Source organism: Euleptes europaea, chromosome 17 (genome assembly GCF_029931775.1).
Source record: "Euleptes europaea isolate rEulEur1 chromosome 17, rEulEur1.hap1, whole genome shotgun sequence".
Lineage (NCBI taxonomy): Eukaryota > Metazoa > Chordata > Lepidosauria > Squamata > Sphaerodactylidae > Euleptes > Euleptes europaea.
The window spans coordinates 18411500-18433325 of NC_079328.1; the positions used below are offsets into that span (position 1 = coordinate 18411500).

At 44.5% G+C, this 21826-nt stretch overlaps 1 protein-coding gene across 1 annotated transcript in view; it reads right to left on the minus strand.

Moving 5' to 3' along the window:
• Nucleotides 1-21826, minus strand: part of LRP6 (LDL receptor related protein 6) — a 119444-nt gene that overhangs the window by 19288 nt on the left and 78330 nt on the right. The window contains exons 7-12 of the mRNA XM_056862965.1: nt 21132-21303; nt 9338-9554; nt 7414-7703; nt 6186-6412; nt 5036-5220; nt 2378-2704 (exon numbers count right to left, since the gene is read on the minus strand). Coding sequence (XP_056718943.1) covers nt 2378-2704; nt 5036-5220; nt 6186-6412; nt 7414-7703; nt 9338-9554; nt 21132-21303 — 1418 coding nt within the window. The remainder of the gene's footprint in view (nt 1-2377; nt 2705-5035; nt 5221-6185; nt 6413-7413; nt 7704-9337; nt 9555-21131; nt 21304-21826) is intronic.

Genomic DNA, 21826 nt, shown 5'->3' on the forward strand with positions numbered 1-21826 from the left:
GGGCTTCCCATGCATGACACTGTGCAAAGGATTACTGGTTATAATACTAGGGCACTGGTCGGCAAACTCATTAGTTAACAGAGCCAAATATCAACACTACAATGATTGAGATTTCTTTTGAGAGCCACCGTCCTACTTGCTTGACCCTTTAACTGGAGGTGCCGGGGATTGAACCTGGGACCTTCTGCACGCCAAGAGGATGCTCCACCACTGACCCACAGCCCCTCCCAAACGGTGCAAGTGCAGACTTCCCCCCCTCCCGGTTCCCAAGCCCCCCCCAAATAAAACGGCAACCGAGGCTGGCTGCCCAACCCTCGGAGGCCCCCCCGCCGCCGCCGCCCCCCCAGAAAGGGGGCTCCTCTCCGCCCCGCCCCCGCCCTCTCGGCGCTGTGCACTGGCAGGCGGTCGGCTTGAAAGGTCCAATGAGAGGAGAGATTCGGGGACCCCCGCCCCCAATTGCAGTCACATGAAGCTGCCTTATACTGAATCAGACCCTTGGTCCATCAAAGTCCAGCGTGCCTGACCCCCAACCCCAGTCGACGGAGTCAGCCTCCGGGAGGGATTCCCCCGCGCCCCACTGCCGCCGCCCTCCCCTCCTTCCTGGGCTGGCTGGGCGAGGAGGCGGGAGCGCCCAGGGCGCGCAGCCCGCTCCGGCCCTGTCTCTCCCCCCCTTGCAGCAGCAGCCTGGGCAGCCGGCCGCCGTCTTTGATCCCTCCCCGCCGGAGAGAGAGAGAGAGAGAGGAGTGGAGGCCGGGGGAGGGGGGCGCCACCTCCCCCTCACCTGCTGGCTCCTCCCGCCTGGGGCGCGCTGGAGCCCGGCGGGAGCGCGGCACCTCTGCCTGGCTGGGCCCGGGGATGTGGAGGAGCTGCTGAACCGACGGACGGGGGGGTGGGGAGGCAGGGAGTCGGCTTCCTGGCCGGCTGGCGGGATCCCGCGGTGGTTGGGCTGGGCCAGGAACCGCAGCCGCCCAGGCCCTGGGGAGAGCCGCATTCAAGGGGCCAAAGAGCCGCATGCGGCTCGGGAGCCGCGCTTTGCCGACCACTGTACTAGGGGGCCACTACACAGAGAGAAAATATCTAGAAATTCTACCTAATGCATAATTTGAAAACAAAAGAGACTGTTTTTGTTCCACATCATCTAAGTTGAGCTTAAAGTTTCAATATATTCTCCTTTACTAGTTTTCCCATTAAGGACTACTGCAGCATAGCAGTTAAGCCTATCAGTTCAAATCCTCAATTCATATCTTGCTGGAGCCCAAAACTCACAAGACAACCTTCAAGAAGTCTCAGACTTGGTTGTCTGTGTTATGTGCCATCAAGTCTCTTCTGACTTTGGCAACCCTATGAATTGATGACCTCCAAAATATCTGTAAGTAAGAAGGCTTGCTCAGGTGCTGCAAAACAAAGACTGCGGCTCCCTTTATTGACTCAATCCATCTCATGTTAGATCTTCCTCTTTTCCTGCTGCCTTCAACTTTTCCTACAATTATTGTCTTTTCCAGTGAGTCTTGTCTTCTCATGATGTGACCAAAATATGATAGGCTCAGTTTAGTCATTTCAGATTTGGTTAGCACCCCCCCAAACACAACAGGAAGTTACATAATACTTGTCTAACCTTACTTACTAAGGATGTGTCACTGGCAACCAAGATCAAGTTAATTCATGACATCATATTCCCTATTACTATGTATGGGTGTGAAAGCTGGACAATGAAGAAAGCTGATAGGAAGAAAGCAGATTCCTTTGAAATGTGGTGTTGGAGGAGAGTGTTACGGATACCCTGGACCACCAAAAAAACAAATCAGTAGGTTATAGATCAAATCAAGCCTGAACTGACCCTAGAAGCTAAAATGAGTAAACTGAGGCTGTCGTACTTTGGTCACATTATGAGAAGACAAGAGTCACTGGAAAAGACAATCATGCAAGGAAAAGTTAAGGGCAGCAGGAAAAGAGGAAGACCCAACAAGATGGATTGGCTCTATAAAGCAGGAGTGGGGAACGTCAGGCCCGGGGGCCTTTTATGGCCCGCAAAATCATTTGGTCTGGCCCTTAGTGGGTCCTGGCAGATCTCTAGCTCAGAAGGATCTAAGACTGGTGATCTGCCCCCCCCCCTCCTACAGACAGTTGATAATTTTGTATGGCCCGCAAATCATGTTATAAATATCCAAATGGCCCTTGGCGGAAAAAAGGTTCCCCACCCCTGCTATAAAGGAAGCCACGGCCCTCAATTTGCAAGATCTGAGTAAGGCTGTTAAGGATAGGATGTTTTGGAGGACATTGATTCCTGGGGTTGCCATGAGTCGGAAGTGACTTGATGGCACTTAACATACATAACCTTACTATAAAGATGACTTGTATATACATACTAATGGCTTACCACTACATGTTCTATTGTCAGAGTTCAAGGAATAATGAGCTGGACATCCGCAGACAAAACCACCGACCGGTACTGCCAAACAGAGGTGGGAGCAGTGTCCATTACTGGAAGCACACTCATTCCAGCCCGCTTGCCGGGATGAGTGGAAGACCAAGATGTCCATCACGTAATCCAAGTGGTTTTGGATGACTGTTCTGTTCTGGCCACTGGTCTTGTTGGCACGTTCGATGCTACGCCGGCTCCAATCTGTCCAATAGATGTAATCCTGGTACTGAGTCAGGCCAAACGGATGAGGCAAATCATCTGCAATAACATCACGGTTGAGTCCTGTTTTGAAAACGAAAAGGAATGGGGAGTATGAAACAGGATGCCTGAGACATTTCCCAAATCTACCGCCCCAACACAAATCAAGACTCATTAAGGAGGACAGTCTTAATACAAAACATCTGTAATTTGGGGATTCTTCTCATTTCTCCCCCCCCCCCAATGCACCCAAACCATTAAATGAAGCGCTCAATGTCTGCGAAGGACATGTTCATTTCATGTTGAACTCTGCAAGTGAAGTAAGATGCTGCATGCTGGCCATTTCTTATTGAAGGAAGACCCCAAGTTGCTCCAAAATGGAACAACTCTATTTCATATGGGAAATATGCGTTTTTTAAACATTATAGTATAGTCTGTATTTCTGTGTGGATACTTGTTACAACAGGAAAGACTGATCTTGTTGTGTCTTCACTCCAATATTTTAAAGGCTCATATGAGCCAAGAACAAAGGCTGTGCATGATATTCCATTTGTTCATTAGGGCATTTTCAGACCCCTTTCTCTCTGCAACTCATCACCAATCACAAACACAAGGAGGGAAGGAAGGAAGGAGGGAGGGAGGTAGGGAGGAAAGAAGGAAGGAATCCCACCCTGCAGTGCAATCCCATGCATAGTTACACTCTTCTCAGCTCACTGCCTTCAGTGGACCTAGAAGGATATAATTCTGCTTTGGATGGGACACATGGAGCTACCTTATACTGAACCAGACCACTGGTCCATCAAGGGCAGTATTATCTACTCAGGCTGACAGTGGCTCTCCAGATTCTTTTGTCCGGTTCCTACGCATTACACTGCTGGAGACTCAGGGATCCTCCAGAGCTGCCTGGGGAGAAGTGGAGCAATATGGTTGTGCCTGGACCTCAGAGACAGCATCAGGCCCTCTACTGTGGTCACTTTTGGGCTGGGATACCTTCATATTTGGACCCTGCCACTGCCAGGTCATCCCCAGAGGTGTGATTCCAAAAACAAAGGGGCCCAGCTCTTTGGATTGCTCTTCCAGGGAGTCAGGAGGCAAGGCGTTCTGATGATGGGGCTGGTAAGTTGTTGGATTGGAGGAAGGTGAAATGTAGTCAGCTGAGAGCTGACTATTATGTGCTTGAAAATTAGAAGTATGGCAAGGGAGGGAGGCAATACTGATGGTCAAATTAGGGGGAGATACGCTGTTGAGAGGGGGATGAGCCAGGCAAGGGGAAAGTCAAGGTTAGACAAGGCAGGCCTGTGCTTCCTACTGGTCCACTGACAAATGGGACTTGAGTTGCCATGCCAACCAGCTACTGGGCCTGGAGGTGCTGCTGGATAGCAGGTTAGTAGATGGGAAGTTACCAATCAGGGAGCTGACGTGACTCACATCAGAAAGACCTGGTTGGACAAGGTGGGGAGAAGGGTTCTCTCCTGAGGATGAGGATATTTTACTACCCCAACTCTTCAGCCCCCTCCCCCAGTGGACTCAGGGTTACACTAACAGGGGAGTTCAATGCATAACTGGTTTAACAGACAAAGAGAGGGGTAAGTGTGAGTCTTTCTGATGGGCTACTTGGTTGTGGAGCTATGTGGTAGTCTGCCTTGTTTTGAGTCTTCTGGGGGTTTGCTTTTGGCTCTTGCTATGAGCACACTGTTCTTGTAGGCCGGGCTTCTCCAGACAGTCCATGAGAATTCCTTTCAGAATTCAGGGGATTTTGGCCAAAGAACCAGGGTGGGGAAGAAATTTGCATAATAAGCATAATAATTGTACAAAGATTCACCAGCCTCCATACACCCTCTCTAGCTTACTAGTAAAGACTGATACACAAGTCTTCTAAAACAAAGAAGACCAAGTAGTTTGTGATTTTTATTCCTCTTGCCTGATTTTAAACTAGCTTTCCTTTAGCTAAATGAAGTTAGTTTGAATTTACTTTCAGTGCTGGCTAGGCCTCACTTCCATCTGAAGTGAGGTAGGTAAGACTGCACATCTTTACGAGACAAGAGCAGCTAGGCCATCTAACTACAAGCACTGTCATAGTTCCTTTGAAATTTAGCCATAAACTATGGGTTGGATCTTGCAGAACAGATATACGGGATCTAACCCTGTGAGCTTCGTGATGGCTCAACTATGGGTTGGATCTTGCAGAACAGATATACAGGATCTAACCCTGTGAGTTCCATGGTCTTTAACAGTTGAGAAATTATAGTTATTACTACCTGATAATTATTACCGGTGCAGCTGGTAACCTCACAGTATCTGGATCAGTGTCTGGAGGCTGCACGTTTTGGCCTTTTGCGGCTATGGCAAATATCCTGCCTCTAGACTTCAGATGAGAAGGAGGATCTTAATCTGCACCCATAAACTAAAACTTACCCAACATATTTGAAGATTCTATCAGGTTGGTATCCAGATCAGTCCAGTACAATCTCCTTTTAGCATAATCGATTGTCAACCCATTTGCCCGCCCCACATTTGGAACCAACGTAGTACGTTTACTACCATCCATGGCCGCTCGGTCAATTTTGGGCTTTCCACCCCATTCTGTCCAATACATAAACCTGAAGGTATAAGATTAAAAAACATAATATTAATAGACATGCAGAATGAAGAAGGTAGACAAACAGATCTCAACTGTAAGCATAAACTTTATTTCAGCATAGAAGGGACAGAATCCTGAGATGAATGAGCCCAGCAGAAGACATAAACCTAGCACACCCATCAGGGTCCTTGGCCATTGCTGAGCAAGCAAATAGAAGGAGAATTCACAGATAAGCAAATTCTCTGTTTTCCCTCCTTGCCACCATTGAGTAGTTCAGACAGTGCAATCTCACAGAACAGTGGGCCACCCCTTCTGCAAGCCCAATGATAGAAAGTAATCTTGAGGCTGAATAAAGTGCTGGAATCCTCCTTGGCCACAAGGGACTCGAGCAAAAACAAAGCGTTGTGGTATTTTGTGAAGGTGTGGGATGAGAATCAACCGGCTGCCCTGCACATCTGCTGGGCAAAAGGCCTAGCCCTCATTGCTTAGGAGGTAGCTGCTCTTCAAAAGGAGAGACGGAGTACTTCTTGAATATGAATGAGATGTCAGGAATAGGCGGATTTTACCTTTGTTGGCTAGAGTTTTTAGATACTCGGATAAATTTATTGTTAATTTTTTACTAGAGGACAAAGATGTTTCTATTTCTTACACAGTGGCAAAGTTTTGTTATATACCCAGTAGCGTGCGGAGATCTCTGGTTAGTGTAACAAAACTGTAATCTTGGTTCTGTATTGATGTTTTTAAAGTTTTTAAAATCTTTTAAAGTTGCTGGTCACATGACTGTAAATAAATTCACTGAACGGATGTGCAGGGAATCTTCTGCAAGCAAGTCATTATGAAATGGGCTCGCTGCAGGTAGTAAAGTTGCAAACCACTGACTGTACCCAAGAAGCTCACAGAACAGAGAGTCCACAGGTGTTCCTCAGATGCCACTAGTGACTCGATTCAGTGGTTAACGCCCCAAAAATTAAACAAACAGCTTACCCTTCGGCAGGATCCAATGCCAGAGCTCGAGGACTGTCCAGATCCTTCCACACCAGAACCTGGCGATGCTGTCCATCTAGCTTGGACACTTCAATACGATTTGTGCCTGTATCGGCCCAATATAGGTTCTTCCCTAGCCAATCCACAGCCATGCCTTCTGGGTAATCCAAGCCAAATTCAACTACGTGTTCCAGGGCACTACCATTCATGAATGCTCTGCTGATGGTCTGTGAGGTAATGTTGGAGAGAAACAGCAAAAATTAAAACCTGAAACCAGTTTGCTCTCTTTAGCCTATCCAATGCAGTTTGCCCTTGTGGGATGTTGTGAAGGATGTGCATTGGCACAGAAGGCAAATCAGGGCTGCACAAGATGTCCCTGCTGCCACTGGAACATAATTCTGGATGCATCCAACATCCCTGGCACCAAACTAGGGACTCACAGGGCCAGCCTTTCAGTGAAGGCAGCCTTTCACCTGTACCGACCTTATCTTTATTTTCTTTTACATTTATTATTATTATTTGATAAATATACAAACATGTGTGTGCGTGTGCCATCAAGTCACAGCTGACATATGGTGACCCTGTAGGGTTTTCAAGGCAAGAGACATTCAGAGGTGGTTGGCCATTGCCTGCCTCCGCATGGGCTGAGAGAAGTCTGAGAGAACAGTGACTGGCTCAAAGTCACCCTGCAGGCTTCATGTGGAGGAGTGGGGAATCGAACCTGGTTCTCCAGATTAGTGTCCACCGCTCTGAACCACACCTCACTGGCTCTCGAAAACAATACATATACAAAAATAATTACATATAATCGATACACAATCAAATTGTACTACTTGATTTTATTTTCCTAATCTCGACTCTTACTTATGCATGGTCTGACCTCCACTGAATCTTATAGTTGGTTAAATTTAATTGGGTTAACATATTCCAACATTTAATTTCCCCCTCTTCTACAATAGGCATTTTCTGTTTTTCCCCAACAGTTTGCTATCAGTATCCTTACTGCCATTGCTAAACTGAATACCAGCTCAGTTTCTTATTTAGAAAACAGATGTTTAAAATAGACTAAAATAATAACTTCTGATTCTAAAATGATTAAAACCTTTGCTCTTTTCTTAATTATTTGATGTTATCTCGATATATCTCCCTCCAATCAATCAAGTGTTTGTGCTTTGGCCAACTTTCCTCCTTAAGCCAAAATCCAGTGAGTATCAACTGCTTCCTATACCTTTAATGAGATGTCTGTCCAATATATGCGATTGTCTGTAACGTCAAAATCTAGAGCAGAAGCTTCCTTAACTCCTGTGAGAGGGATAGCAACGTTGTTGTTGTTGGTCTCCAGAGAGATCCGCCTGATATCTGCTCTACGGGAAAACAGTAAGAAAGCTTCTGGGACTATGCAGGTCTTCATGTCGCTGATAAGCTCCAGTCCAATGGGGCAGGCACAGCGCAAACCCTGAGGCCTATACAGGCACAGGTGGCTGCACCCCCCATTAGATTCTGCACAAGGATTTGTACCTAAAGACACAGAAACGAAACCGTTTAGTATTGTTTGCTGATGCAAATTACACTAACACATCAGCAATCATAACTACAAGGGTTATTAGCAGTTACGGCAACTCCTTCCCTCTATTCCTCAGAAAGAAATTACTAAATTTAAAGACATAACCAGCAAGGACTTGAAGCATCTGTTCCTAGACTGTATTGCTTCAGACAGCAGGCGGGGGATTGCTTGAATGCTCTGTTTGTAGTAAAAACAAAAAAACAGCACATACAAAGCTAGTAAGTCAAGAAAAAGTATACCTAGTTTAGCCACATTGTTGATATGCTGGTTTCAGTGCTACGCTATGCTAATTTAAGGAGTTGGTTGTTTAATGTGAGAACGCATCCAGACATTCAGTCCTGTACCACGCACAATCTGAAGCAATGCTATCCAGCAACGGTTATGCTATAGGACTTTGTTCATCTCATAGTGTCCTTTGTTGTCGTTGTTTAGCACAAGACCATTCAATGTACAGATTATCATCCCAGGACAATGTTGTGGTTGCACTCAGTACAACAACATGACTTTTGTATGGCTACCAAGCTGCTCCCTCTTTTCTAAACAAAAATTAAGTTAAAATGAATGTGAACCAACTATCACGTATGTGGCACCTTAGAAGAATAATATTGGGAGGGGGCAAGTGTTCCCATCAAGTCACAGCTGACTTATGACAACCCTGTGGAGTTTTCAAGGCAAGAGAAGAAGAGTTGGTTTTTATATGCTGATTTTGTCTGCCTTTTAAGGAGAATCAAACCGGCTTACAATCCCCTTCCTCTCCCTACAACTGACACCTTGTGAGGTAGATGAGGCTGAGAGAGTTCGGAGAGAACTGTGACTAGCCCAAGGTCACCCAGCTGGCTTCATGTGTAGGAGTGGAGAAACCAACCTGGTTCACCAGATTAGAGTCTGCTGCTCTTGTGGAGGAACGAGGAATAAAACCCAGTCCTCCAGATTAGAGTACACCACTCTTAACAACTACACCACGCTGGATGTTCACAAGTGGTTTGCCTGCCTCTGCCTCACAACCCTGGAATTTCTTGGTGGTTTCCAATCCAAGTACTAACCCTGACCAACCCTACTTAGATTTAAAGATCTGACAAGATCAGGCTAGCCTGGCTATCCAGGTCAGCGCGCCGTTTGTTTATCAGTACAGAAAAAATAAGGCTGAACTGCTATTTTAAAAAAGAAATATTTTAAATATCTTCTATTTCCTTGGTTGTTATGGATCCAAATTCTAATAACAGCTATTGCCATAAGAGAAAGCACACACAATTCTGGATTTCAAGCAAAACTGACAGTTAAAAAACTAATGAAAACAAGGGCTAACCTTTTTGTTGGCTAACAAAACATTGTGAAGAGCCATGTACAGTGGTATTGTTGAGTAAACCATAAATAATAAGACAATATGGTTATCTTTAAACCAAACATGCATAATTGGCTCTGACGGGCCAAAAGGCAAAATATTAAATTAAATGAAACAGTCAGACTAATTCCAGCAAATTCAGGCTTAAATGGACTGTGGTTGTATGATGAAAGGTGAATTTGACACACAGCCCCTAGAAAGCCTCTAAGTCTTCTAAGGCAGAGCTCAGATTTTTAAGGTACTCACCAGTGATCTGGTGGACGTTTGTAGCCTTCAGCCCCATGAGGTCGGGCAGCTGGTCTATGATGATCTCCCTTTCAGCCGTCCGCTTGTGAACTCGCTCGATGCTTCGCCTTTGCCAGTCTGTCCAATAAATGTAGTCCCCCAACAGCGTGAAACCAAAGATATGAGGCAACTTGTCCTCCACAAGGACTCTCCTGTTGGTACCATCTGTGTTCATGACCTTCATGCACACAAAAGAGATGGCTTTGAGGGACAGAAAGCTATTTCTCAATCCTTCACAACTGAATATATTAGGTGCTGAATATATTAGTTGCTGTGGAGCACAGGCAGGATGCCGCTGCAGTCAGTAGTCTTGTTTGTGGGCTTCCTAGAGGCATCTGGTTGGCCAGTGTGTGAACAGACTGCTGGACTTGATGGACCTTGGTCTGATCAAGCATGGCTTTTCTTATGTTTTTATGTTCTTATGCTATCAGGCAACTGTCCAATAATACAAAGCTTCTGAAACTGTGGGTCGCGACCTCATATGGGGTCGCAAAACTGAATGCGGGAGTCGCGAAAAATTTGGCAACAGTATGCAAATTAGCATGCAAATTTGTTTTCATCTTTAATAAATTATATGTATACCAAAGAATTGTTTAAAAATAAATTTCTTTATGATTTATTATCAGCAAATATTTGATTTGTATACCTATTTTATATACCTATATACCCGGGATCGCGTAAAAATTTCTTGGGCGAAATGTTTAAGAAGCCCTGCAATAATAATCAAACTGTGTGCCACAATAAACAAACAAACAGTTCCTGTGAGTCCCAATAAAAGGCTATCCATCACATCTCTGCATGAAGATCTGGCTTTGCTTCCTTCAAGATAGCCTTTATTGGGGGGCAAATCATTTTTTCATGACTCTGCAGTAAGTGGGACTACATTCAGAAACCCCTTCTGATGCAGACAGAGGCAGCAGAACCAGCTACCCTAAAAGGAGGACGCGTGTTGCTTCTCTGCATGACTGACTCACTACTAGGGCTGGCAAAAGCCTGGAGAAAAACTGCCCTGTCCCTTTAACAGATGATTATTTATCAGGTGATGTTACTTAACTCCATACCGTAAAAAGCTTCACCTGCCCATTTTCACACACTAAGCCTCTATTAAAGGAACAGGACATTTTTTCCCCTCCAAGTTGTTGGCAGTCCTACTCACTACACTGAGCTTCATCCAGTTAGGAGGCTCATTCACTAAGTGATGCCTACTTATGGCATCTAATGAAGGGAAATTTGATTCTCGAAAGCTTATCCTTGCTGGTCTCTAAGGTGCTACTGGACTCTAGTTCTTCCACTGCAGACCAACAAAGCTACCCTCTGAAACCACCAATGGCAGTTCAGCAGCCTAAAACTAAAGCTTTTTAGGCGTAAGAAAGTTTTCAATTTTAATTTGGCATGGGTGGAGATTTATGCCTCAGCTATGAAGTCGGGGACACGCTGATCTAGTCAGTTGAATTAAATGTTACTCTACTAGCCAAAGACCAAAACAAATTCAAATAGCAACAAAACATAAATTCTCATTAGATCACATTTCATTCCAATATGTACACAATTCAATTTACAAACTTTTACTATTTTTGCTTTAGCTGCTCACAGCAGTTTTTGAGTCCTCCTTGCGGTTATTAAAACAACAACAACAACAACAACCTGGAATGTACCACTTCAGACTTCACACGAGGCTCCCATGATGCAAAACTTCTCTGTGTATAAAAACGTTCTCCCTGATAGTTTCCCAAGCAGACGGACGGTTTTGTATGGAGGACCATTCCATAATATAAGCTCCCACCTTCAGTCTGGCGCAGTACAGCCCAAACACAGGTTTATCACCAGTCTGAACAAGGTAGCAACTATCGGATCTATATGACCTAATGAAAACACAACTTCAGGTACCGTTTGCTACTGCACAATTTGTTTCAAAAATCCTTACAGCCAACCATCTCTCATGCATCGGTACAACACACAGTGTGGTTTACACTCAGCAATGCCTTAGTGAGGTTTTATAACTTTGTTTCTGCAAACACTCTTCCAGAACCTTGATGGGTACAGACTATCCAGCAGGGGTGGGTAAGGCACAGAAGTCCAATCTTGCTCCCCATGAGATGGGGGTAGAAAGTATTTTTCAGTCATTCACCCTCCTCCATCACCTTCACTTGTACCACACCAAGGGCTGCCTCTACCTGTCAAGCACCTGTTCCAGCAAGAGGATGAGAAGCACCTGCCAAGTGATAATTCTAAAGTAGGGAATCAAGTAGGGAATCTAAAGTAGGGAAGCAGAGGCCAATGGGAATCTTTTAGCTAAATCAATGGGCTATAAGCAATGGCTGTTGATTTATACCCCTCATTTCTTCCCAAAGGGGACTCAAAATGGCTTACGATGTTATCAGTTTTATCCTCAGAACAATCCTGTGAAGTAGGTCGGGCTGAGGCAATATGACTGGCCCTAGGTCACCCAGCAAGTTTTTGTGGCAGAGTGGGGATTTGAACCTGGTTCTCCCAGATCCTAGTCTAACAGTCTACCCTCTACACCACACTAAATACCTGATTCTTGCCTGACCTAGAAGATACCCTTTAATATGCTTCAACAGGAAGATCACTGGATGGCACAATGTCTGGCCACTCGCAAAATATTTTGGAAGAAAAGAAAATGTCTAGAGCAAATTCACTTCAATGCAATGAAATAGATCCATAGTGCAAACTCAACAACAGATGTAAAAGGTAAAGGTCCCCTGTGCAAGCACCGGGTCATTCCTGACCCATGGGGTGATGTCACATCCCGACATTTACTAGGCAGACTTTGTTTGCGGGGTGGTTTGCCAGTGCCTTCCCCAGTCATCTTCCCTTTACCCCCAGCAAGCTGGGTACTAATTTCACCAACCTCGGAAGGATGGAAGGCTGAGTCAACCTTGAGCCAGCTACCTGAAACCAACTTCCGTTGGGATTGAACTCAGGTCGTGAGCAGAGCTTGGACTGCAGTACCGCAGCTTACCATTCTGCACCACTTTAATTACTTATTGCCCACAACACTACAAAGTGAGCTACTACTTTGACAAAAATGGCTAAAAGCAGTGATGCGAGTTTTCCAGGAAGTTTTCCATGCAACGTTAAATAAATAATTTAAATATTTAAACAGTGTTAGCAAAAGAAGGTAAATAAATGTATTAGCCTGGACCATGAACAAGTTCCAGGATTTGTCCATGCTTCACACCGCTCATTTAGCCCATCCAACTTGATTGATTTGCGGCACAAAAGTCCTGAAAAATTTCATCTCTACGTCACTGCCTAAAAGTGCTATCCTATGTGTGTCTGCTCAGGAGTAAGCCCACTATATCCAGAGGGGTTTACTCCCAGTTAAGAGTGTATAAGGACTGCAGCCTAAATTCCAGTGCATTAGAAATGCTCAACTTAAATCCTAAAGCCAGCACCTCCAATGGTTTCTGCTGATTTTAACCACAGTGTGGTCAGGTTTCACATCCTGAGGCTACTCCTAATCCCACCAAAACCACAGCAAGAATACAGAGTACAACAGAAAACAGATGTGGCTTCACCACACTACATGCTGAATCTTTCTTGCTAGGGTGACTTTTGTACACAAAAATGTTACTTCAGCCATTAGAATAGGCCAGATGCTGGCAGCTAAGGAGTGCCATTTTCCCCCCTTAAGCGCATAAGAAAAGCCCTGCTGGATCAGACCAGTGGCCCATCTAGTCCAGCATCCTGTCTCACACAGTGGCCAACCAGTTCCTTTGGAGGTCCAACAACAGAGACTGAGGCCTTTCTCTGATGTTGCCTCCTGGCACTGGAATTCAAAGGTTTACTGTCTCTGAATATGGAGGTTCCCTTTAGGCATGATGACTAGTAGCCTCTGATAGACCTCTCCTCCACGAATCTGTCTAATCGCCTTTAAAAGCTGTCTACCCCATAGCCATCATTCTGACAGCAAATTCCACATTTTATTCCCTTGCTATGTAAAGAACTGCACACAGTATTCCAAACGAGGCTGCACTATATATGATACAAGGGTGTTATAATATTGGCTGTTTTATTTTCAATCCCTTTCCTAATAATCCCCCAACACCAACTTTGCCTTTTTCATGGCTGCAGCACACTTTCATTCCGCTATCTACTACAGCCCTAAGATCTTTCTCCCTCTCAGCCTCAGCAAGTTCAGACCCCATTAGCCTATTCTTGAAGTTGGGATTTTTTGTTCCAGTGTGCATCACCTTATACTTACCAACGCAACTTCATTTGCCAGTGTTTATGAGGCTTTTGTTCTTCACCTTGAGAGCATTATAGCTATCAGTAGCCATAAAAACAACTTCAAGTAAATAAATATCCACAAAAAATAGAAGTCATCACTAACGTTTCTGCATAAATATGCAAATGATAGTCTTATGTAATGGCTTAATTCAGACCATTGTTTGGAGGATCATGAATGTGGGCTCACATGGCCCTCCACCCATTAGGCTCACATGCCCTCCACACATTTTGCATGGCTTCCCTTTCAGCTCCACTTTAGTGCTAACCCACGTTTGCTGTGACATTTGAATTGGCACACTATTAGGAACCTTTGCACTCCAAACAAGAGCCCTATTTCAAAATATTCCAGAGATCACAGCAAACTATGCATTTGTCAGAGCTAAACAGGAAATGGAACGGGAAGACCCATGGGAAAGGAAAGGAGGCAGCACTAGGGTTGCTGACTCCAGGTTTGGAAATTTCTGGATATCAGGGGGTTGAGCCTGGGGAGGGCAGGGGTTGGGAAGGAACCTCAGTGGGGTATGATGCCAGAGAGTTCACCCTCCAAAGAAGCCACGTTCTCCAATGGGATTGCTCTCTGTAGAATGGAGATCAGTTGTAATTCTGGAAGCTCTCCAGCCCGCACCTGGAGGCTGGCAAACATAGGAAGCAGACAACTATAGGATTTGTTCACAAACCTCTGAACTTCGGACTGGAAGAGTGTCTAGGTGTCTGGGATTTTAATGCTTGCATTGAGTGCCTGCCTGCCTGTCTGGGGAGAGACTGTTTCTATCAAGCGCTGAACTGTTTGCTGCCTGTTCTGTCCCCCCACCGTCCTGTGTGTTAGCCTTTTGATGGAAGGCACATTTCTTATTTGCTAACTTGTGTTTAAATTTTTTGTGGAACTGGTGGTTTTATGTCTGTATTGGACTTTGCAAGCCACTTTAAGATTGCACTCAGCAAAGAAAAATGGGTTAAAAGCACACACACACATAAACAAATTATTTGCTTGTATAAAATTATAAAAATATTACTGAATTATTTTCTCCCCTCCCCACAAACATGCTGAAGTCCATATAATAATTTTTGGATGCCCAACAAAACTTCAAAATTCATTGGGCCAGTGGTGCTTTGTGTACTACTGGTTTCGCTGGATCCCACTAATGTAGAACAAACAGCTTTAGGGAGCAATCCTCAGCAAGTCTACTCTGAAATAAGTCCTATTTTATTCACTGGGCCTACTCCCAAGATAATATTCTTTGGATTGCAGCCACAGGACTATAGCTTTTGCTGGGGGAAAAACCTTTTAAACATTGGAGAACAAGCCTCTATATCAGGACGCCAAGAGCACCCACTGTATCCGCACTCATTTGCAAATTTCAATATAGCCCGACCAGCTCTAGAATTACAATACTCAGCAGGTTTGGAGTATCTGTTTCGTCTGCATTTTTCTCTTAATACTTGCACAAGCCCTGGCCCCTTTCTAAACCGAACTACACAACAGTCTGTTCTCAGTCTGGCAGGGAATCAACTGTTCTGGCCTATCGACTTACATCTCTCTTTTGGAAAGGGCTGGAGGGAGAGACGGAGAAATGGGAACAGTAGGCACACAGTATGATTAAGCTCTGCGTATAACTCAGTATTTCACAATTCACAACATATGTCTATTCGATTTTTAAAAATCTAAAGGGCAGGGGCAGCACAGTGCTTTCCAAACTTTCGGTACATGGGAACAACTGTTTCTCTGTATGATATAACTGGGGAGAAGTCTCACGCTTACAGTCAAATATATATAAAATTTTCGTGTTGTGTCTCTTTAAAAGATGAACAAACTTATTGCAGCCCATTTCTTCATGTGCATACAGATATTCTCAGCCAGCTTCGGCAACAACAAAATAGGCATCTTTTATATGCTGACCTTTCTCCTGAGCACCTCAGGATTAGGTATACTAACCTCCAGGTGGGACCTGGAGAGCCCCTGGAATTACAGCTCATCTCCAGACTACAGAAATCAGTTCCCCTGGAGAAAATGGATGCTCTGGATCACTGGTTCCCAACCGGGGGTCCGTGGACCCCCAGGGGTCCGCGAGAGCTAAATTAAGGTCCGCGAAACAAAGTTATAAACCCATATTAAATTAATATTTTCAATTAAAAGTTCTCTATTATAAAAATATATGTTCAAATATTATTCTAAGTTTAATGTTTAACTAACAGTTATGATTAAAGTTTATTTTCAAATTCTCAGAATTTTTATTTTGAACCTTGGGGTCCCTGCACCGAACAAAAATGTCCTAGTGGTCCCTGGTCAAAAAAAGGTTGGGAACCGTCTGGATGAATTCTATGGCACTGCACCTCACTGAGGTTCCTGCCCTCCCCAGGCTCCATCCCCAAATCTCCAGGTGTTTCCCATCCTGGATCTGGCAACCCTATCCCCTCCCCTGCTGGTGCCTAGGGAGAACTTGGCAACCCTACTCAGGATCCAAAATGAGCAACAACAATATAAAAACAATTTGATAAACACTAAATCAAGAGAAAGAGCCCCGTGGTACAGAGTGTTAAGCTGCAGTACTGCAGTCCCAGCTCTGCTCACGACTTGAGTTCGATCCCAACGGAAGTTGGTTTCAGGTGGCCGGTTCAAGGTTGACTCAGCCTTCCATCCTTCCGAGGTCCGTCAAATGAGGACCCAGCTTGCTGGGGGTAAAGGGAAGATGATGGGGAAGGCACTGGCGAACCACCCTGTAAACAAAGTCTGCCTAGTAAACGTCAGGATGTAACGTCACCCCATGGGTCAGGAATGACCTGGTGCTTGCACAGGGGACTACCTTATACCACAACCGGCAGGGTATTCCCCCTTTGCCCTGGCTCAGGCTGCCCCCAAAGGCTCTCCAGAATAACTGTTTTGCAGCCTTGCCACAAGGCCAGGAACTCAAGCACCCCCTGACCTCTTCTGAGAGGCTGCTCCGGAGGAAACCTGTGAGGATGAAGGAGAGCCAACTGAAACTGAAGATGGAAGTGATGCTGACTGGGAAAGTAGATGATCTTGCCCTGGAATTAGCAAAGGGTGGGGTAGAATGTTTTTTAATTAAACAAAATCGCAGGCTTGCGTTTCAGCATGGAGGTACCAAACGGAGAACTCTCAGGATACCGATCTTGCCCTCGAGTTTGATATTTTGATCACTGTACACAGCTGGGCACGTTCTTGGCCTCTTTATACGTTGAGCTTTTGAAAGTGTGTACCGTAATCCCTCTGCAGACACTCATACTAGCATGGTACAAATCTATGCACAGAGGCCAGGACCGGAATCGCGCCCGCTCCTGTCCTGCAGCACTAAGAGCGCATGCAAATGCAACCCTGAATGAAATGAACTCAGCTACAGACCCCCCCCCCAAAACCTCCTCCACACATTCATTTGTACGCTGAAGTAAATGTCTGCACAGGGCTGAAGATATTTTAAAGAATTACCTAAAATGGAAAGAATGAATGCAGGAAAATTCATTAGAGGCTAGATGGCCATCTGTCAGCGATGCTGATTCTATTACCTTAGGCAGATCATGAGAGGGAGGGCACCTTGGCCATCTTCTGGGCATGGAGTAGGGGGTCACTGGGGGTGTGTGGGGGAGGTAGTTGTGAATTTCCTGGATTGTGCAGGGGGTTGGACTAGATGATAGATACTTTTATTTACAGCCATTGGCCAGCATAGGTTGGACTAGATGACCTGGTGGTCCCTTCCAACTCTATGATTCTATGAAAAGCCTGTTTGAAAAATACCGGCATCATAAAGGGACACTTGTCATTGAACCAGAATAGGAAACTCCTTGTTGAGTTTACCACTCACGTAAATCCAGATTTGCCTCTGTGTACTGGTGTACATGTGAAATGGCTCTCTTTTAGAAGGTTTACAAATAATTTGTGAAGTAGGATTGCGGTGGAATAAATGTAGAGACCTATGGTATTGAACCATCAGGAGCATGGAAAATGACTTTCAAATATATTAACACTGCACTAACAAAGAGCATGCTGGAAGCCTGTACCAATGGATGTTAAGGATTACCACTATCAGGGGTTCACGCGAAATTGCTGTCTTCGTTGGACAAGGAAAGGAGAGAGAAAGGAAAACTGATGGGTGAAAGCCAAAATTAGAAAGCAAAAGCGAGTGCTTAAAACTGGGAAGCCAGTTGGAAAGGAAATGGCTTCCTCTTAATATGCAAGGATGTAATTGTATACTTGTAATTGCTACATCAGCGAAGGATAATTTTGGACCCAGTCTGGGTCTTAAGACGGCCGCGTACGTGACCAGCACTCAAAAGAGAGAGAGAGAGAGAGAGAGAGAGAGAGAGAGAGAGAGAGAGAGAGAGAGAGAGAGAGAGAGAGAGAGAGAGAGAGAGAGAGAGAGAGGAACCTATCCCATATTCAATTTAGAACTGAGAATAAATAAATATATAACGCCAATTCAACACAAAGCAGATCATACATTTTTAACCTCGTGGCACGGCAGGGAGAAAAAAAAACCTGCTTCAAACCTGTAGCAAGTCAATGAGAAATCTTCCCCACTGGCAAGCACAATAGCAGCCATCCAATTCAATAGACGTTTATCAGCAGTGAAACCTGATCGAGATAAATGAGGAAGCTGTTGAGCCACAGCCTGCCTCTGCCTGCTGCAGGCTGCCAGATAAAATGGGAACAAAAGCTCCCCGCTGAACCCCCCACCAGCCTCCATTAGCCCCCGCTGTCGCTTTATTATCTGGGGGCTACTGGACTGTACAGCATGAATCAGTAAGCTTAAAGTAAAATAAAATAAAAATTAAAAGCACATGTACAGTGCAAAAAAAAGCCCCCATTAAGACACAAAATCTAGCTCTGCCACAGCCTTCTTCTGGTGATGCAGCAAGCTTAATATCTGAATAATATCACATGCCATGCTGGAAAGGAAAAGATTGCCATTGTTTATAATGTAGCTTTGGAAGCCTTAAGGATTCATAGACTCATATTCTAAGTAGGTCTACTCAGAATCCTTCTGAAGTCTATTCACTGGGGCTTACTCTTAGGAAAGTAGGATTGCAGCCATATCATCCTAAATAGTCTAAAACACTCTAAAATTTATTGTATATACTATATGCACCATCATATAAAATACGAGACCATTACCAGGCACTCCTGTAAATATGTATACAAAATAATTATTACTTGCTAATTTTTGTAACATCTTTTCTAGGGGGACACAGTAATTTAGAAACGTCTTCAAGATTTCATAAGTACTTGACTTCTGCTAGTATCTGCAGAGATTCCTCATATGGCACCATTATGGTGTCCATCTCATCCAAGGAGAAACTTTTCCCAGTGTAGTACTGCCACTAGAATCATTTTTTTTTAAATGAGCCATTTGCATTCTCTGCTAATCCTAGAAGAGTTTCGTACACTCAAAAGAAACCCACAAGACAAGAGGGGCTGCTATTCCTTTAAATATATTTGTGATGTCAGGCTCTTTGAAGTCGCTGAACCATAAGCAGAAGCATCAGCCAAGGCTATAGTAGGTAAAAGCGTGGCTTTTGGGAATATTCCTTTGGCAAGGCGATGGTTCCCCAGTTACATTCTACAGCACCAAGTTTTTGTTACACAGTCAAAAGCCACAGCTTAAAACAGGGAGTGGGAATTCATCCCTAGATGCCAATTATCCCCAGGAAGAAGAAGGAGGTTTTTATACCGGACTTTCTTTACCTTTAAGGAGTATCAAACCGGCTTACAATCACCTTCCCTTCCTCTCCCCACAACAGACACTTTGTGAGGTAGGTGGGACTGAGAGTCCGGAGAGAACTGTGACTAGCCCAAGGTCACCCAGCAGGGTTCATGTGCAGGAGTGGGGAAACCAACCCGGTTTTCCAGATTAGAGTCCACCGCTCTTAACCACTACACCACGCTGGCTCTGGAAGGAAGGGGCAAAACACTGACCAAAGAAATTTTATGAGGGGAGAAAAAGTATACCAACACTGGCCATGTCCACTAGCCCAGAGAACTTGTGAATCAAACTCCAATTAAATTTTTCCTTTAAAAGCTGTGGCTTTCAAATTGTGGATCAGGACCAAACTAGGGATGCGATTCTCTCACAGGTGAGTCTTCAGGCCAGGATGGAGAAGGAGGATGAGCTAGGAGGCTGGATAGTGAATTTGGGGCCGCCTCTGCATAGTGTTCAAAATGACCATGAAATGCAGCCTGTTGCCTAGTGATGACATATTTCATAAGTACTAAACATAGGAAGTAGAATGTAAAGGGTAAACGAGCTACTGATGTAAGATTCCTGCATTTTATGCTGAGGAGGAAGAAAGTAATGTGGAGTTGCTTAGCAAGAAGACCTCATAAAACTGGAAAAGTACAATTGGTTGGGTCCAATCAGCTTTTTCATTCAATCTTATCCAATTACCCTCCTTATAGTGGTCCCCAACCCACATAGCTTTCATCCATGCAGGTCTCATGACCCCAGCATAGCCTCTTTTGGGGGTTAAAGGGAACTCTTCATACCTTTTTTGCCAGCAAAAAATCTATTTGGCTCCAGCCCTGTACATTTACAAGGAACTCATAGGGAGGGGGGAATCTCACCCCCTGCTGGTCCCGTTTCCTCCTCCAGCTTCTTTCCAACCTCCTGCCTTTCTTTCTCTTCTGCCACCTATTACTACTGCTCCTGCCACCTGTCTTTCCCCTGTGCCTCTGTCACTGCTGTCCAGGAATTTCCCAACCTGGTTCTGGCAACCCTACCCATCATCGGTGGCCAGGGGGGACCTGGCAACCTGAGGAGGAGGAACACCCCACCCCCCGATCCCACCCTGGTTTTGCTTTACAGAAAGGCTCAGCAATATTGTTGTGATTACCTACCAACCTCCAAAATGGCCGCTGACAGCTTAGTGGGCGTTCTTTTCTTAAAGCTACAAGCATTGTTTCTATTATTTTGGGGGATTTTAACCGTCAGGTTCGTAGAGAAATCCCTCCCCCCTCCCCCGCTAACTCCATGTTGTGAATCTATTAACTATATCCTTCATTGCAGTTTTGGAATCAGATATAATGATGATGTGGAGTTTATAGTCATTTCAGTATCTAGCCTTAAAATCTGTGGGAATAGTTAAATATATGAAGCATGAAGTTCAGAACCAGAAATCCAAGCTCACAAACTCAAACAAAAGGCAGAACTGCAATGAGCAGAAACTAAGCATTTTCATAATGGATGGTAACGCATAGCAATTTCCTTCTCAACACACTGTGCCTTTAAGAAATCACCCCAACTCTTCCAGAACAAGTTTGACCCTTTCTTAGATCAGCAATTAAGGACTGTTTCAGATAACTGTCCAAAGAGAAAGTCAGAGAATCCTGGAATTAGAATTCCAGTTGCACAACCTAATCCTACACGCTATTTCTAGTTGCTGCTTTTTAGAGTTACCAACACAATCATGGCCACAAATTCAGTTTCTGCCATCCCTGGAAAATAACTGCAAAACCTGTATTTTTGAATAAAAGAAAATGCAGCTGATTACAGACCTCAATTTTGTCTGTTTTAGCGTCTCCCCAGTATATTTTGTTTTCCTCATAATCCAGCGCCAATCCGTTGGGCCAACCAAGGGAAGTATTCACCAGCACAACCCTGTCTGATCCATCCAGAGCGGCTCTCTCAATCTTTGGGATCTCTCCCCAGTCAGTCCAGTACATGTAGCTGCATGGGAAACAAGAGTTAGGCAGAATCTGAACATCTACGATTTCAACAGTCATGATAATACCTCTCTTCCTCCCAAAATGGAATTGTTGCAATAAAGTGCAATCATCACAACCAGTGAATCACTGGTAGGTTTTTTTTTGGGGGGGGGGTTGCTTCTGATGAAGTCTGAATGGTTATACATTTGTGTTGCAGTCTCTGTTTTCGTTAATGAAAGTGACTTCTTGCAGTGAAATATATATACAGTGTTGTTCAATTGAAACCCATGGCAATTTGCTGATCAATTCTCATATATTTGCTATGGAATTACACAAGCAGTGACAGTGGATACTATTATGTCATTGCTAGAAATATGCTGGAAGAAATTCCAGAGTGCTTTACATATGCGCGCGCGCACATACACACATATATAGGAAAGCACATTTTGCTCAGGGGAAAAAAAATCTCTAACATGAAAAATTATTCATTTAAATGGACCAATATGCAGTGGCTTGCTAGTTAGGATATAAATATTTTGTTCTGC